Raw genomic sequence first — 17,933 nt, 5'->3', positions numbered from 1 at the left:
ACACATAACTACTTTATGAGACGTGCAGAACTTCTGAGTGTCTCCTACCCACACACATCATGTGCTCCATGGGGATGGAAATCCCATGTCATATTCACCTTTGCATGCACAATGCTTTAACAGCAAGTGCACACACACACATATACACACACATACATATGCACATACACAAATACACATAGGCATACACAAATACACAAAGACACAGACACACGGGCATGACTAAATACACAACTTATGAATCAAATCTTTAAAATACTGATTTTCTTTGTGTTTTCTTCGCAAAGAAAGTGGCTTCTAAAGAACTGGCTTGGACATTCACACTAACTGAGCCAGGCAAACACTAGAGAGGATTAACCTTTTCTGCCCAGGTAGCTCCTACACTGAGGGAGGGCTCTCAACTAGGGAAAGCAGAAATCCTGTTTTCATTCCAGGTCTCTCTTTATGTCTCTTCTTATAAAACTGTATTAGAAAACTGGTTCTTTTTACCGACTTCAAAATTATCGTGCTGCTTGTGTCTGTCCCATGACTCCGACATTATTTCTGCGACCTTTGAGATAGGTTATTGTTATTATTCTTATTGGCACCAAGCCTGCTTAATTAATATGAGAAGCTGTCATGCCTGTGATTCCGTTCTTCCTCCCAATATCCAAGTCTAGTTCCAGCCTCTTAGGTGGTTGGTTCTGACCCAAACCATTTAAATACGGACATAATGGCTAACACTCAATTCCAGCACTTTTGAGGCTGAGGCAGGAGGATTGCTGTGAAGTCATGGGGTGTCTGACTTCCATAATGAGCTCTACACTAGCCTGAGTTAAGTGAGAAACCCTGTCTCGATAACCCAACTTTAAAAAATAAAAGACTATCTCCCTATTTGTTTAAGGAAATGGTAATGAGCACACACAAGGGCAGTCAGTTAGGTCCAGTCCTGCACACGCAGCGTAGGGTCTGGCAGGGACTGGAGAGTGGTCTTCAGATTGGGACTTCCAGTTTGGGCCACCAGCTGACAGTAAACAGCACACTCCTGACAGAGCTCCTTCAACTGTGGCGACTTCCCATACTTCCTCCCAGGTGCTGGATAAAATGCCACATGCAGGCGCTGGAATCATGACGTCTACCAAGGGGCCTAGGAATCTGCATTTCCACCAGGCTTTCCATGCTTCCTTGTGCACTAAAGTATGGGAACTATTAGGGAAGCATCCCTTGTTCAGTCACGGGTTCTGGGGAGGATTTTTTTTATCTCTTTTTGTGTATCTGCTCATGTGTGTATGCATGCTTGTTTGTACATGCACATGCAAGAGGCCAGAGGAAACTCTGGGTGTGGTCACTCAGGAGTTGTCTACCTTATTTCCAGGCAGAATCTCTTCTAGGCCTGGAACTCACCAATTAGGTAAGGTCAGCTGGTCAACAAACCCCGTCTCCCCTTCGCCAGTACTGGGATTACAACTGCATACTACCAAACCCAGGTTTAAACATGTTCTTTGTTTTAATTAACATAATCACACCCATTCCTCCCATTCATTTTCCTCATATGTCCTTTTCTCTTATGTCCCTCCCCCACCTCAAATTCATAGTCTCTTTTTCTTTGATTTTATATATATATGTATGTATATATACACAGGTGTGTATGTGTACAGATACATACTATAACCTGATGAGTCCCTTTACTGTTGTCTGTACATATATGACTTAAAGGTTGACCATTGCTCCCTTGTTCTCTGCATTTTAACCAGTTGTGGTTTTCTGTAATGATCTGTCTATTGCAAAGAAAAATTTCATTTATCTGGGCACATAAGTATTTAGAATGAGGCTGGTTTAGCAAAGTGGTGGTTGTGGGATCTCTTCTGAGATCCATGACTTCACTAGCCCTGGGTAGTTGCCTGGGTTTCTGGTGCCAGGCATGACTTTCCTCCTGTTGAGCATGCCATAAGTCCAACTGACTGCCAAGATAGGACTAACGCTATTGCACCTTTAGGGATATCTTTCCAGGCTGGTCATTTCTGTGGCTCACACCCAGCCTTTTTACATGGGTTCTGGGCATCATATTCTTAGATCCTCATGCTTTGAGGGCAAAAGTGCTTTTCCAATTAAGTCACCTTCTTGGCTAGATTTAAATTTTTTAAAATAAAATATCAGACTTGAAGTTTCGTAGAGGACAAAAGACCAAAGACAAGGTCTTTTCGTAGAGAAGAGGAGAGGAAAGAGCGATAGAAAGGAAACAGATAGGATTCAAGTCTCACACTCTGGGAGGCACTAACCCGAGAGTCCCAGGACATTCCCATCTTCAAGCTCGCCCCTTGAGAAACGCAGCTATCAGTGGCGGTCCTGAAGTTGGTCCAGGCCGGCCAGGTGTCATGGCTGTACTGACGTTTTTCAGCATTCACAGCTGTGCTTCGGCATCAAAGTCAGCGTTCAATTTGTCACCTCTGCTGTACAATTAACTAAGGAGTACCTCGTCGTGACAGCTTGGCCAGACCTGTCTATCCCGAAGCTGTCAGTACGCGTGTTAGCTAGATTTCTATTGCTGTGAAGAGACACCGTGATCACATCAACTCTTAGAAGGAAAACGTTTAACTGAGGGAGCTCGTTTACTGTTTCAGAGGCTCAGTCCATTGTCATCATGGCAGGGAGCATGGTGCCATGCAAGCAGATGTGGAGCTGGAGGAATAGCTGAGAGTCCTACATCTTGCAACAGGAAGTCGACTAAGATGCCGTGACACACTTCCTCCAACAAAGCCATACCCATTCTAACAAAGCTGTACCTTTTAATAGTGCCTATAAGATTATGAAGGGCAATTACATTCAAATTACCACAGTATCCTTCGGAACCCTTGAGATTTCAGTGTTTAATGAACCATGAGCAATAGTATATTCAATTCAGAATCTCCATCTACTTACCTTATGAGCATAATTTTGGGCCTCTGCTCTTTTGCTCTCCTCCCACTCAGTTGCATGGGGACACCAGCACTTCCTCTCTCCTCCTATATTTCTATTTGCATATGTAGTACAGGGTGACAGCCTGTAATACTTCTGCATTACAGGCTGGGAGAATGAAAAGATTCTGTGGCTTGAGAGTGGGAACCCTCGGGATATCTGTTGCTACTTGGAAGACCCAGTGGCTTTTAGCAGCGTCAGTTTGGAGTGGGCTGTGTCGAACCTAATTTGCAGTTCCTTATGACTTTGCAGCCCCACACGAAGCCATGCAGGCAGAATTCTGGTTTATCGTGTTGAGAATGAAACTGCTGCTCTCTGGTTCAGGTTACCTAGCTTTGGGAGGGAAGAAAGTCTGCTCAGAGCCAGGAGGAAACTGGAGTCCCTGGCCTAAGAGACACAACTATCACTGTCCAAGGGCTCAGATTCTGTTTTGTTGAGAAGATTTGCATCTGATTTTGTTAGACCTAGAATGACACAGACTTGGATGCTCTGATTGTATCCTCCCAAATGATGCCACCTCCTGGACAGCTCATTGGGAAATCACAAAATCTCTAGGTGACATTCAGCACATTAGAGCTGTCCCTAGGTGAGCCTAGAAAGGTCACATCACCCAGAGGCCATAGTCTCTAAGGGAATTTGTGGCAAAAGAGGACAAATTTACCTTCATTTTTTTTTGGTTTTGCTTTCTCTTTATTTTGTTGATTTGTAAAATCATATTTAGTTATTATGAGCAATCAAGAAAAAAATAGAAATTCGTAGTAACTACATTGAAATACCTTGGTGATTTGAAGCATTGCACAGTCCTGTCTCACAAGGCACACAGATGCACTCAGGTGGAAGGTTCAGTTACAGTCATGTAACCTCACCTGTGGACTATGTGCTATCAGCATTGTTAGAATTCTAGTTCTCCTGAAGGTGATTGCCAGTGCAGGTGTCTGTGGCTGACTCCTGGCTCACCCGGGGAGCCAACAGGGACTAAGTTTCTGGGGAAGGCTATGGCCTGGAGGGCTCTGCTTTAGTATCTGATAATAAATGCCTCTCAGTTGATAAAAAACAATACTGAAATCTGACATAGGTATGAAATTGATTTAAATTTGATAAACATGTCTCCAGAGGAACTGACTGCATTTATTAGAAGCTCGGGACAAGTCACCGAGTTAAAATAGCCTTTTCCAGTAGTCCTCGCTGAGGGGTAATAACTGCTTCCCGGTTAGACTCAAGCCAGTATAGAGAGGCAATCAGAAGGGAAAACTCCGGAGTGTTTTAGCTTTATGGAAGTCAGCCCTGACTAGGAATGCTGCAGATATTCTAGGCAAGCTGTCATCTACAGTGTGAGTGTGACTGCCTCGCTAGGAAGATGTGATGTGTTGATGGCTGTTAGGTTACATCTAAAATCCCATTTGCTGGCAACAGAGAAGTTCACTTAAGGCTTTTGCCCGATGTCTCCTGGTGCTTGATAGGACGTTGTGTGATATTATCAATTTTCGCTTCTGGCCCGTTCTCACGCAACAGTGAAGACTTCACAAGAATTTGCACATTTGATCTCGGGCGAACGATACCGTTTTTTACAACGAGGCAACTTTTCCCTGGCAGTAAATGATAGGAGCTTCTGCACCTAAAGAAATGCATGTGTTTTCACAGAATTTTGAAAAAAAAGAGAAAAAGGTTTATTTCCTTCATGGGGGTTGTGATCAAGTCATTTCACCGCAAGGAAAGACCCAGTTGGTGAGAGTCTTGATGGGCCACTGTCAGGCCGTGGGCAAGTTCTCTAACCTTTCTTGTTCTCTTTCAGGATTGTTAGCAAAACAGAAGAAAGAAAAGCAAAGTAAAAGCATCATGTGGTGTGCCTCCTCCGTGGCACACAGCTGCCCTGGGCCACGTTTGCTTCTGTCACATCATACGAGAAATGTCTGCCAGGGGGCGAACTGCTGCTCACCTGATGCCTGAGATTCGGCCGGCATGGTGTCCCAGGCAGCAGGGATTTATTCATGCAGCCCGGCTGATCTGCAGACCGAGACTAAATACCAGGCCTTTCGCAACAGTTGCCAAGAGCCCCCTTCAGTAGAAATGACACATTGCCTTTCTGTACCATTTAAAGTGGGGGACTGAGCGAGGAGCCTGGCTGTGCTGTTGTGTGAGTACACACCTAGCTGTTCCGGCAGAACTGTGGCTGGTATGGAGGAAGACAGGGAGGAGGGGTGGTTCCCTGACACATCCCACCAGCAACAGAGCCAAACTCAGGCCTGACACTGACTGGCTATTTGTTTTCTAAATGGTCTTTCCTCTTCCCAGGAACAAATGAACAGGTAAATGCCTCTTGTCCTGTGGAAGTGGCATTCAGACTTCAGAGACACACATATTCACACCCCTCTTCCTTACATGAACTTTCTTTGAAATACTGTGTTTAGATCCTTCCTGCATTTATATTGAGGACATAGTCTATGACTTCTTACTACCAATCAGTCACTATAACCACCCACCTTCATTTTCCTGAGTGACACCTAACTGCCCCGAGAGAGGCCTGCAGAACTGCAGAAAAACTGGGGAAGAAGAGACAGAGGTCTGTGTTTTTGGTAGCCACCAGCCATTCCAGTTTTATTGGGTATGTGAGGGATTCTAACAGAAGCCCCAAAATCAGAGTAATGGAGCCAGAAAATGCCACTTGAATTTAGGGTTCAGTGATCAAGAGTCATTTTATTATCAATGTCCTAGCTATATACATACATACATGTATGTTCCTTGATCCTTCTGTTACTTTTCAGCAACTTTTATTTTCTCAAAGAAAATTCACCTAAGACAGTCATCTTCCTTGCATTATTTGTCTTGTTTTGTTGCTGTTCAACAACAGCAGACTCGAGGCATCCAATGCTACTTCACATACAATGTGGAAACTAATAACCTTTGAAGGAGACCGAGGGAGCTGGAGGCATAGCTCAGGACGCTTGACACACCACTCAAGTGTATGTCCAACAGCTAGGTTCAAATCTCAGCGGATGGTGGGAATAAAAGGGACACTGTGTATAGGTTAAAAGGGACAAAAATGGTCATGGCATAACTAGCCCCTGAGAATCTACACATAGCTATATCCATAAAATACAGCACAAGATCTGAAGCTCTGCTTGTATTAGTTGTGTGGCTGCAGGAGAGATAGCAACTTCATGGATGGTGATACCACAATGTCTGTGGCTTCGCGGCCCCGCTGCCTCCGGATTCTGGCATAATTCGCTTTGATTTCCACCAGCTGCTGCTTTTCTGTTCAAAGAAAAGCACAGAGCTATTTAGAGACTTCAAGTATAGAATTAACGTGCCGGGTGGTGAGGGCATCCAGGCTCCCTTGGCAATCCTTGCGTTCTCATCACACACTTCCTGCGCTCACACTGTCAGGTACAAGCTGCTGTTCTTTGGATGTCTGTGCAATCAGGGGCACTAGAGTGTCGTGATACCTTGTTTGTGCTCTAACAAATAAAGCTTGCCAGGAGATCCGAGTGTGGAGCTAGCCACTAGTTAACCATAGAGGCCAGGCAGTGGTGGCACACACCTTTAATCCCAGCACTTGGATCTCATGCGTTTGCTCCTAGTAATTGGGAGGCACATGCCTTTATTCCCAGCACTAGGAAAGATGGAGACAGGAAGAGATACCGCTGGGCACAGAGAGAAATATAAGGAGGGAGGAGCCAGGAGTTCGTCCCCTTCCAGGTTGAGGAGTTGACGGGTAAGAAGTGGCTATGGCATGCTCCTTTGTCTCTCTGATCTTTCAGCATTTACCCAAATTTCTGATTCGAGATTTTTGTTGCTAAAACCAATTAGAATTTACAGTACATTAGAGAAGACTTCTTTCCAAACAATACAATGTCTGAATAGGAATCTCACATTGGAGTGTGGTACAAAGACCAAGTCCACTGAAAAGCTGGAAATCCAGGCATTGTGAACAGCATTTGGCCTTTACTGCAAAGGACACAAGTATTCTTAAGTGTTGAGGATGTGAGAAAAAGACGCCATTCAGAAAGCTTCTGTTTTGTTTTGCCAATGAAATTCATTTTAAAAAATCAATATAGTACATCTGCTTGTTAATTTTTGCATGACTGTGTATGAAATAAATAATTATCATGTTTTGAGACTGTCAGAATGTCTTATTTTCTCACACACCCTTTAGCTAGTAGGTCACAGAAAAAAGTCACAGGTGGAATGGTTAATTAGCTAAACATCTCATAGTGAATAAAATATATTCAAAAGCATTTCTCTTTGTTTTTCAAGTATTTGGAAAATGTAGATTCCTGTTAGATGATACTTTTATTTTACTTCATGGAAACAACAAAATGGCCTCAAAAAAATCAGGTTTAAAGGAATAATTAAATTTGCTTCTGTGACCAATCATACTGCCCAGAATAGACATGACTCACTTCTGTGACCAATCATATTGCTTAGACAGTCATGACTTACTGGAAAGAATTCAGGCAACTGGGGGAAGCCACAAACCCTTCACCAGGAAGGCGACATGGAGCACCCATTTCCACAGGCCAGGAGCCAGGTTTGACATCACAGAAATGGGTGCTTATAAAACTGAAGATTTGAAAATGAAGGTTTGTAGGGAGACTACTATTTGAATTTCTAATTTTCTCCCTCTTCCTCACAGATTTTACTGGGGAAGATTTTTCTGGGGATTTACTTGCTCCCCGGAAGGCAGTCTGGATTTTCCTGTGTGTGTGTGTGTGTGTGTGTGTGTGTGTGTGTGTGTGTGTGTGTGTGGTGTGTTGAGGGAGGGTGTTGGATACTCTTTGTGATAACTCTCCTGAAGCAGGCATAGCTTCATTGATCAGTCAGACCCAGCGAGCACTATGAAGCCAGGAGGCTTCATATGAAGCTCATGACTTTTTCAGCACTATGAAGCTCAGGAAAGACTGAGCTGTGAGGAAGAGGGACCGAGCCAATGCCTGCTGTCACTAGACCCATTTCCTTACTGTCACCATTTGAAAGGTGCTCACTGTCATGGCTGATATTGAGGGCAACTTCCGGGCTGCAGTAGCTGCAAAGTGACCTGCAATGACCTTTGCTTCAGGGCATTCTCTGCCATGTGGGTACTACCCCCAGGCATTTGGTCACAGCAATAAGGAAAGTAACTGGTGTGTTTACATTCACAAATAAACTGGAGCCTCTCAGGACAGGAAGTCTTGTGCATATAGTTCTGACAGGGTGTACACTTTGAGAATACAGAAAGCTGCCGACTTTTACAAGCGACAACCAACTTTGCCATTTCTTAGAACTGGCATGTGACAATGGTTTTTCAGGCACACACAGATGTGAACGTCACCTTCATCACGTGGAATAGCACCGCATGAGAAGGGTGATTACTAAAATCGTCCAACAGTGTTCAGAGTTCAGCAGGCAAGGACTCTGCAAAGAAGGCTAAATGCTCTAAACTCTTCAAGACCTTGATAAAAGAGGAGGTGTCACCCATACCTTTTGAGGTCATAAAGCCACGTCCTGCAGACACGCAGACAATCATATCCTTCTCTATGCTGTCCCAGGACTGAATGAGCTCCCCGTTTGAGGTGTACAGGGTTTTGGCAGGGTGGGACATTTTCAGACGAGCAGTGCACTCATCCAGCAACTGAAACACAAGGGGACAGCCGTATTTGAATGACAAATATCGCAAAATAGTTATTACAACGTTTGGTTTTGAGATAAGGTTTCATGTAACACAGGCTCTTAGCCTCCAACTCACTACGTGGTTGAAGATGACCTTGAACTTCTGATCCTCCTTCTTCTACCTCTTGAGCCCTGGAATTACAGGTGTGCACCACCAGGCTGGGTTTCTGTGTTAGCAGTCTCAGGGCTTCATGAATATTGGGCAAGCACTCTACCAAAGGAACTATATCTCAATCCTCTAAAGCAGTGGTGCTCCACCTTCCTACTGCTGTGACCCTTTAATACAGTTCCACAATGTTATGGTGAGCCTCAATCCTAAAATTATCTCACTGCTATTCCATAACTGTAAGTTTGCTATTGTTATGAATTGTAATATAAATATCTGATATGCAGGATATCTGATGTATGACCCCAAAGGGGTCACGACTCCCCAATTGAGAACCACTGCCCTAAAGCAATGCTTTTCAGAGAGTTCGATCCTTACTTAAACATTCATTCAGTTATACTTTTAGGACATAGGCGGTAAGGAGGGCTTTGAAGAACGGCACACAGTGAGTGTCTGCTGACTTTCTTTAAAGTGAGGGAACTCCAGAAGTCTTCAGGAAAGTTTCCTTGTAGGCACTATTTTTTTTTTTTCACAGATGAAGGCATCTTGGTGTTTAACAAAATTATAAATACAGCAAATCTTGGATTAGGAATCTGGACATGACAAAATAGCTTCATTTTTTTCCCTCCCCCCCTTTTTTTTGCTTAATGACCAAAGAACTAGACATACAAATAGTGAGGAAACCCAGACCCTAGCCTTTGTTTCACAAACAGAAGGTCTGGAAAATTGGTAGAGGTTGTATATTTTATCAGCCAAAACACTAAATAAACATAGAATCACCGAATGAGAGAAATCTTGATATAGAATGTACTCTGTAACGGAGATGACATTCAAAGCAGGTTCCAGAGTGTAAGAAGTAGCTTTTCTCAGTGGGTAGGAATAATTTTATCCTTAGGAAGCTTTGGTCAATCAAACAACGACGAAATCAATAATAAAAACGAGAGCATTTAAACGAAAAGGTAAATAGTAAACTTTAGAGCATTAATAGTGTTTTTGTTTACTAATATTAGACATTCAGAAAATACAGTGGACGAAAATTTATCACCCAAACAAAACCAAAGAGAAATAATTATTTTTAAAATGTGAGTTTGTTTTATAAGACCTATACAATTTTACTGATGGACCAAAAATCTGATTCTATGTACATAAAACTGCCACAAATCTGACTGTGAAAGGTGTCAGTCACAAAAGTTGTCAATTTTCATGAAGTTGATTAATAGTCTTGTACAGCTGCAGTCAAAATGCCCATGTGATGATTTTATAGGGGGGAAAAGGACTTCCATGATTTGTTTACAAGATTCAATAAATAATAATACTGCAGTAAAATATGATAGCGAAATGAAATAGTGAGTAACTGTCACTTTCAGGTAGCAAACTATGTTATAAATTGACAATAGTTTTAAAAGCATAAAGTGCTGCAGCCCACTTAACAGCAGGATGATCTCTACAAGAGTGTGTGCCTTCTAAACCGGCATTGCAGTTCTACGGGGACAAGGCTAGCCAGTAAACAAAAACTGAGAGAGTCATTTTAAGCCAACAAAAATGAAAATATTTTCACTTAAATTTTCACCAGAGCCGGGGGGTGGTGGCGCACGCCTTTAATACCAGCACTCGGGAGGCAGAGGCAGGTGGATCTCTGTGAGTTCGAGGCCAGCCTGCTCTACAAGAGCTAGTTCCAGGACAGGAACCAAAAGCTACGGAGAAACCCTGTCTCGAAAAATAAAAATAAAAAAAAAAATTTCACCAGAAAAAAGTCCACATAGTTGTTAAAAGAAAAACAAACATAAAATTTAAAATAAAAATCACTTAATCTCGTTATAACTTTGATATGGTGAAGAATTATCTAAAAATCTTAAAAGCAACAAATAAACATATCATTGATTACTTCTTATATGTTTTCTAAAAACAACAACAACAACAAAAAAACATAGAGAAGTGGAAAGTCGGATGCATGCCATCATGGGTCTGATGGTCACATGAAACAACAGAAAAAGGCATCTCTCATCAACATGCAAAATGCATCCAATAGCAAACTTCAGAATTTCATAAGAAACCTGGAGAACTCGTGGTGTTATATTGTTCTTCAGAACAGAATGCTATGATTGAAAACACAAAACCTGTCAATATTCTCTGTATAAGTCACTGAGACAAATAAGCTAATATCAGCCTCTACCATCTCTCTTCAGTCATGTGCGTGTGTGTGTGTGTGTGTGTGTGTGTGTGTGTGTGTAAATGCACATAGGTGCCCATGTGTGGAAACCAGATGCCAACTTTGGATGCAATCTGTCACTTCCCAACTTTTCTTTAACATAACTTTTTATTGATTCTTCAGGAATTTCACACTGTACACCCCAATCCCGCTCATTTCTCAGTTCTCCCATGGTTACCCTCTGCCCTTGTAGCCTCTCCGCAAAAAAGAAAATTAAAAGAAAAAAAAAAGAAAAACATTTCACTTCTCTGTCCTTCCTGCCTTTCCATCATATATTCGTCATAGTGGCCTTGGGATCTGTGGTGTGTCACAGAGTAGACCCTTTGGTCCGAACAGATTTACTTTCAAATGTTCATTGTAATGAGCTGTTGGTCTGGTTTTAGACCACCAGCTTCTGGTACACCATCAATACTGGACCCTCACCAAAACTTCTCCCAGATATCCTGCTATTGCCCTGAGTCTTGGAGCTCCTGTGGCTACGCCTCACACACCCCAGTAGGTCATAGATGGAGTAGAAGCTGGAGTGTGCCAACTCAAAGCCTTGGATGTGGGCCAGGATGGTAGCTGAGTTAGTCAGTATGGGCCTCCACAGGACTGCCCCACTCAGGCAAGGGGCAGGTCCAGCTCTCTCATGCCCACGCCATTGGGGCAAGCTCTCCTTGTGGTGGGAGGTGAGACCAGTTCTTCCTTGTGGGAGCCAGTGGGGGTTGGGGAGCAGTTCTCCCAGGGCCATTGAAGGTCAGGCCAGCTCTCCTGTGCCTGCACCACTGGGGCCAGTTCTGAGGGTTGGGAGCTCTCACACGGAGGCAGCTGGTGAGAGGAAAGACCAGTTGCCCCATGCCCAGGCCACTATGGCTAGCTCTTCCATAGTGTCCAGTGATAATATGGGGCACTGACTTCAACACAGACTCCAGCTGCTATAGGACCACAGACCCAGATATGGTCCTCAACCACAACTCAGTCCAGACATTCCATGGCACTGGTATTGCCCTGTGGCAGCATGGCCCTCAGACACTAACAGTCTTAATTCCCACTTCAACCATCTTTGAAGATGAAACCTCAAAGAGACACATGAGGTTAAACATGGGTATGAAGGAGGGGCTTAACCTAACAGGGATGGTTTCTTTATAAGAAACAACAAAGCCCCTTTTTCAGTCACACAAAGAAAAGGTTGTGCAAGAACAGAGCTAGAAGGGGACCCTCAGCAAGCAGTGGGAAGGCATGTTGCCAGAAGCAGGAGGTTGCTAGTCATGCTAGAACGACAGTCAGAAAAGCTGAACAGGAAATCAAGCTATCTATAAAGTCTCATCCCCAGAGACCTACTTCCTTCAGGAGGTGGGACCTCTTGAAGGTTCTACAACCTTCTCAGACAGTGCCACCTGCTAGGGACCAGGTGTCTGAAGGTTCTACAACCTTCTCAGACAGTGCCACCTGCTAGGGACCAGGTGTCTGAAGGTTCTACAACCTTCTCAGACAGTGCCACCTGCTAGGGACCAGGTGTCCAAACACCTAAGCCTGAGAGGGCAAAAACTACAACACATCCCAAGAAGACAGTCATCCATCTCCCTACTCCTTGATGTAAGTGTCGTCTGCTTACCACACCACATCAATGCCAACACTCATGCCTGTGCTTGGCACTTCTCCTCATCAACACTTCCTTTGCCTAAGCTGCTGATGCACAACTCCTTTCTCAGGTCTGTCAGAGGTGGCAACAGACTCCTTTGTATTATTGTCCCTTATCTGAGGGATAAAGTTTCCTTCCCTTGATGGCTGAACTGAACTTCCACTAACCCGACCTTTATCTCTTTTGTTAGCCCTCTCCAAGAAGGTGATCAGTTCCCTTATCACAGAAGAACAATCTGACTTCATCATAAAAACCCAGAACATACAAACACATGAGAAAGAAAAATAAAAGTAACCCATGATCCAGCCCAATCAAAAATGAATACTGAGAGCAGTTAAGTCCTTCCTCGCTGCTTTCAATTTACAGTGTATATGCGTATAGAATCTAATTCCGTGTGCCTTACATTATGTTTATTTTATTTAGTGTATCTCAGCCATATTTGTTGTTTTTATTCTCTCTTAAAGTTGATTTTAATTGAGTTATGATATTCCTTCCTACGTGCTATAATTCACTTAACCAATTTCCGATTGATAAACTTAGAATTGCTTCTAGTTTATCTCTATTGAAAACACTTCTGTGATTAATATCTCTAGCAAACAAACTTTGCATAGGTTCATGAAATGATCTTGGGGCAGGTTAAGGTTCAAGTGTGAAATACCACCCCCACAGTCTCATGGGCTTTAGCACCGTTCTGCAACTGGTGGCTGTAGTTGGTGGAATCTTTAAGAAGCAAGGCCTTGTTGGCTGAAGTAGGGCTCTAGGGGTGGGCCTTTGAAAGTTCTCTGCTTCCCTATCTGCTGAAATGCAAGAAATAATATGTACATGCTCCTGTCACCATGGTCTCCATGATGGACCTCTGCTCTGATGGACTCAACCATGTGCTTAAACCAAGTCTTTCTCTCAGAAGTGAGCCTGCCCATTATTTTGTCACGGTGACAAAGAAGCTAATGTAGATGCATTCAGAAGTGCATTTACTTAGGAGATGTAAAACCAAGTGCGTCTTCTCTAAACGTTCAATTTCCATCAATGTGAGAGTGCCTATTTCTCTGTACCCAGTTAAAGCCTGGATATATTTTCATACTCTTTATCAACTTGAGGAGACAGCCTAGAAGGAGACAGATTAGAGGATACTTCCATGAGAGCTGGTGAAAGAGGATTAAGAAGAGTAAAACAAAAAACAAGACTTTATCTAAAGAAAGGAACAGAGGCAAGCTGATTCTGAAATTTACAAAAGAAGTAGAGGGTCCTGGAAAGAGCGAAGACAGTATAGTATATACAATGGTATACTCAGTATAGTCTGTACTCAGAGGAGCAAGCTGAACACAGCTGCCATGGCACAGCCTTAGTCAAGAAGAGGACTCAGAAGCTGTTTCCAAAAGGTAACCCGGATGAAACAGTCAGTCCTACACCCAGAGCAAGCCCACACAGTCTTCACTGGCTTTAGTCTAGCTGTAGGATGTGTTCCACCGTGGGGAAAAATCCAATTTGATCACATCATGTGACTCAGAGGTTAGTGGCCTAGGGCTATTTTGAAACAGGATGTATGGTTAAAACCAGGCTACCCTGTGGACCTGAGGGTAGGGCACATCCTCAGGATAGGGAGCCTTGGTTTGGTTGGACACAGAACCTGTGTGGAAGGAGGCTCAGCGAGGCAGTGGTAGAGTACAGGCCATCAGTGAGCTGAAAGATGAAGGTAGCAGGGGGCTGGCCCTGGCTGGGAAGTACACAGAGAAAAACAGGCCCACCAAAAGTGACCTGAGACAGATCTGATCCGAAAATCCCCCTGGGGTTTAATAGCTCTGAGCCAGCAGGTGGGTCAAATTCTGGAGCCAACTCTTTGTCATCCTCTGGTGTTGCAGGGGTATATACCCACACAGCCAACATCCCTCCTGTAGGCTGACTGGTAGTCAGGAGACCCCGAAAGTACAAAGGCAAGCCCTCTGCCTGCACCCACCCCAGTACTGAGGTACTAGATTCTTCCACCAAAAAGTGGGCTAATGAATTCAATAGACCATTATCAAAAGAAGAAATATAAATGACCAGCAAATACCATATAATGTATTTTATATCTTTAGTCAACAGGGAAGGAAGAATAACTACCACCAAGAAAAAAAAAATAACAGCAAGCATTGGAGAAGATGGGGGTGGGTGGATAGGACCCTTTATATATGACCAGTAGGAACATAAACTTGTGAAACCACTATGAAGATCAATATGGAGGGTCCTCACAAAACTGAAATTAGAACAAAATGACCCAGCTATTCCATTGACAGGTATACAGCCAAAGGAAACTGAGTCAGCATACCACAGAGGTGCTTATACCTCCACATTCACAAAAGCCAGCAAATGGAACCAAGCTAGGTGTCCACCCATCATCAAATGAACGGATAAAGAAAATGTAGCACATGCGCACAAAGAGATATTATGCAAACATAAAGAATAATGAAATCACGACATTTGCAGAATAAAGGATGCAAGTGGAAATCATATTAAACAAGTTTATGTCAGACCCTGGAAGGCAAGTATTGCATGTTTCCTCAGACATGGAATCTAATTTTTAAATTATATACTAGGATGCGTATATGTATGTGTCTAGGTTTGTAGATCATGGAACTAGAAGGGGCTCAGGAGAGGGAAGTAGTGGAATTTAAGGGATACAGAAGATAGAGAGAGCAAAGAGTACACGTGAAAGGAAAACAAATCAGGACTACTGGGAAGAACGGGGACCAGGGGAGTGGAGTAGAGATATGACCTGGTGAGAGAGAGAGAGGGCAGTGGAGGGGAACACTGAGAACAAAGTACAACACACATATCTGAAGACTCCCTGAGGGCCGGCAGGTGGTGGTGAAGGCCTTTAATCCAAGCACTTGGATGCAGAGACAGGTGAATCTGTGAGTTCAAGGCCAGCCTGGTCTACAGAAGGAGTTCCAAAATAGCCAGGGCTACACAGAAAAACCCTGTCTCAAAAAACCAAAAACTAACCAACTGAACTAACAACCAAACAAAAAACCACCACCACCACCATCAAAAAAAAAATAGAAAAAAAAACTCCCTGAAGAAATCAACCCAATACTTTTTATGCTAACTTAAAAATTAATTTAAAGACAGTAACAAAGACCAATATATAATTTATATTAAAGAAACCTGTCAAATATAGTCAATATTGCCAAGAATGTCATTAAAGCACATATACTTGTTTTGACATAATGGATTGCTTTGTTCTAGAATATAATAATCTACATTAAAAAACTTGCCTCTGAGTGTAGTGAGTCTTTGTCATCCTGACATCATAATTTAATGAGATCCTGCGGCACACACTCTCTACTACTGATGTTAACTTGTCAATTACACGGTGCTTTCAGAGTTTATAAATGTCTGCTCACAGACGTAAATTAAAATGATACTTCCCAGCTTCCAGCACTGTAGCCTCCATATAGAAAGTTCATGAAAGTTATACCATCATGGAACTGTAGTTAGGGAGTGCCTTCCATTCCAGACAGTGAGAGCCACGTGAATCAGAAAGCCAGCTCCTGACTAGATAGACCCATGTGTCATCTCTGGAAAATCCCTTGTGAGTTTCGCCACACCGTCTAATAGGCGACTTTCCTGTTCTCCACGCTCCTCTCTCTGTCTCTTGGCTGATCACTGCCTAGTCTTTCACTACTTTGTTGCTTTTAGTTGCCAAGGCTAAGTGCTCTCTCGGAAGCAGCATCAACATTTGACTCTGGTTTCTTTCTTTTTTATTTTTTTTTAATTAAAAAAGATTTTTTTTTCATTTTATATACCAACTCCAGTTCCCCCTCCCCTCCCTCTACCATCTTCCCCCACCTCCCTCCGATCCCACCCCCATCCACACCTCAGAGCTTGAACTGGCCCTGACTGCCCTAATTGTCCTCATAGAGTTTACTACACTCAGTAAGGGATGAAAGCAGATGCAGAGCTCCTCAGCCAAGCACTGGGCTGACTGCTTCTGAAGAGAACAGCCACTCCTCAGAGTCTCTCTAGGAAGTTGGCTTTCGCTTTTTTGAAAATAACCATTTTCCCTTTGTTGCTCATCGTGACTGTTGTACATTTTCACATCATTTTTCAAGTGCAGCAAGGTAGCCATCGGCTTCTGAGATGTGGCTGCACTCAGGGGTCTTTCCGTGAAGAAAGGCTTTGAGCCTGGAGCATCCCTGGAGGCCAGCCCAGCTAAGATGCCTCTGCTGTTCCAGAACCTTCATCAACTCTGTGAAGTTCCTAGACCTTTCTATTGCACCCCACCCCTACCCCCAGCATCATTTCTGTCTCTCGTCCCAGGAAAGTCTATGCAAACACTTCCCAGAGGAAAACAGGCAAAGCAGTATTAGCATTACCATTGCAGCAGGAAAGACTTTAGGGAATGCCTACTATTTAAACCTCCTTGCTGCTTGCTTCTTTTCCACTTAAAGACTAAGACCAAAACGCCAAACTTTAGATTTATATTCTTCAAATTTGGAAACAATTCAGGAGCAGCTGCTTGTCTCCTCAAGCCAGTGTTTATCTCTGGGGAGTAGGAATTCTGTCGGGCCAGGATAGCAGGTAGTGAGACTATGACAGGCTCTCTGTAAGAACCACGGCCGCTTTTCCATAAAGAACATCTCTGGGGAATAAGTCACAACAGGGAGTAGAAACGACTCTTTTGTGAGATAGATTTAAGATGAATGAGAAAAACCATTTTAAGTAAAATAAACTGGGTCCCACTTAGCCCTGGCTGTCCTCAAGTTCACCATTGTAGCTAAAGACAACCTTTAGCTCCTCGCCTCCTGCCTCCACCTCTCAAGTGCTGGGATTAGAAGCTTGTGCCACCACTTCCACTCTTAAGTGATTTTAAAGCGTAGTCTTGGTCTGGAGTGTGTGCAATTGGCCATGTGTCCTATTCTAATACACATACACACACACACATACACACACACACCTGTCAGATAGCATTAGACGTGTGCACACGGGTGAGCTTGTTCAATGACCTGACCAGCCTTACGAGGGCAGTTTTATTCCCATTGGACAAATGAGAAAAGTTCATTAACTTGCCTGATCTGCCAACCTAGAGAAGTCAAAGTCAGGGTCTGATTCCAGGCCTGTTAGACATCCACATTAGACCTACCTCTGAAATAGTGCTGGCCCAGACATAAGCACCATCGTCAGGTCTGCCTCCGTTCTGGTAGGCCCACACTCGTTTCACACGCGGAACCCGGTGCAGGCTGTGCTGCTGGGTGACTTTACATTGACTTGCAGTCAGGGAGCACCTGGGCTGTAGTTCTTTGTTTTCAGAAAGTTGTGCCTGTTAAGGAAAGCCCAGAGAATATTGCATATGGACAACGAATGGTGTGCAAAGGGAATCTGGTGGAAGCCAGCAATGCCATGTAATCACAATGTCAACCAATGTATACTTATTC

General features: G+C 43.4%; 1 protein-coding gene across 1 annotated transcript in view; it reads right to left on the bottom strand.

The window, feature by feature from the left end:
- Positions 1 to 5,506: 5,506 nt before the first annotated feature.
- LOC142844963 (doublecortin domain-containing protein 1-like) overlaps positions 5,507 to 17,933 on the bottom strand; it is a 152,406-nt gene continuing 139,979 nt past the window's right edge. The window contains exons 19-21 of the mRNA XM_075963735.1: positions 17,642 to 17,818; positions 8,392 to 8,542; positions 5,507 to 6,186 (exon numbers count right to left, since the gene is read on the bottom strand). Coding sequence (XP_075819850.1) covers positions 6,059 to 6,186; positions 8,392 to 8,542; positions 17,642 to 17,818 — 456 coding nt within the window. The 3' untranslated portion in view covers positions 5,507 to 6,058. The remainder of the gene's footprint in view (positions 6,187 to 8,391; positions 8,543 to 17,641; positions 17,819 to 17,933) is intronic.

Source organism: Microtus pennsylvanicus, chromosome 2, assembly GCF_037038515.1.
Source record: "Microtus pennsylvanicus isolate mMicPen1 chromosome 2, mMicPen1.hap1, whole genome shotgun sequence".
NCBI lineage: Eukaryota > Metazoa > Chordata > Mammalia > Rodentia > Cricetidae > Microtus > Microtus pennsylvanicus.
The sequence above is the reverse complement of the archived record's forward strand: the minus strand, read 5'-3'. Positions and strand labels throughout refer to the sequence as shown.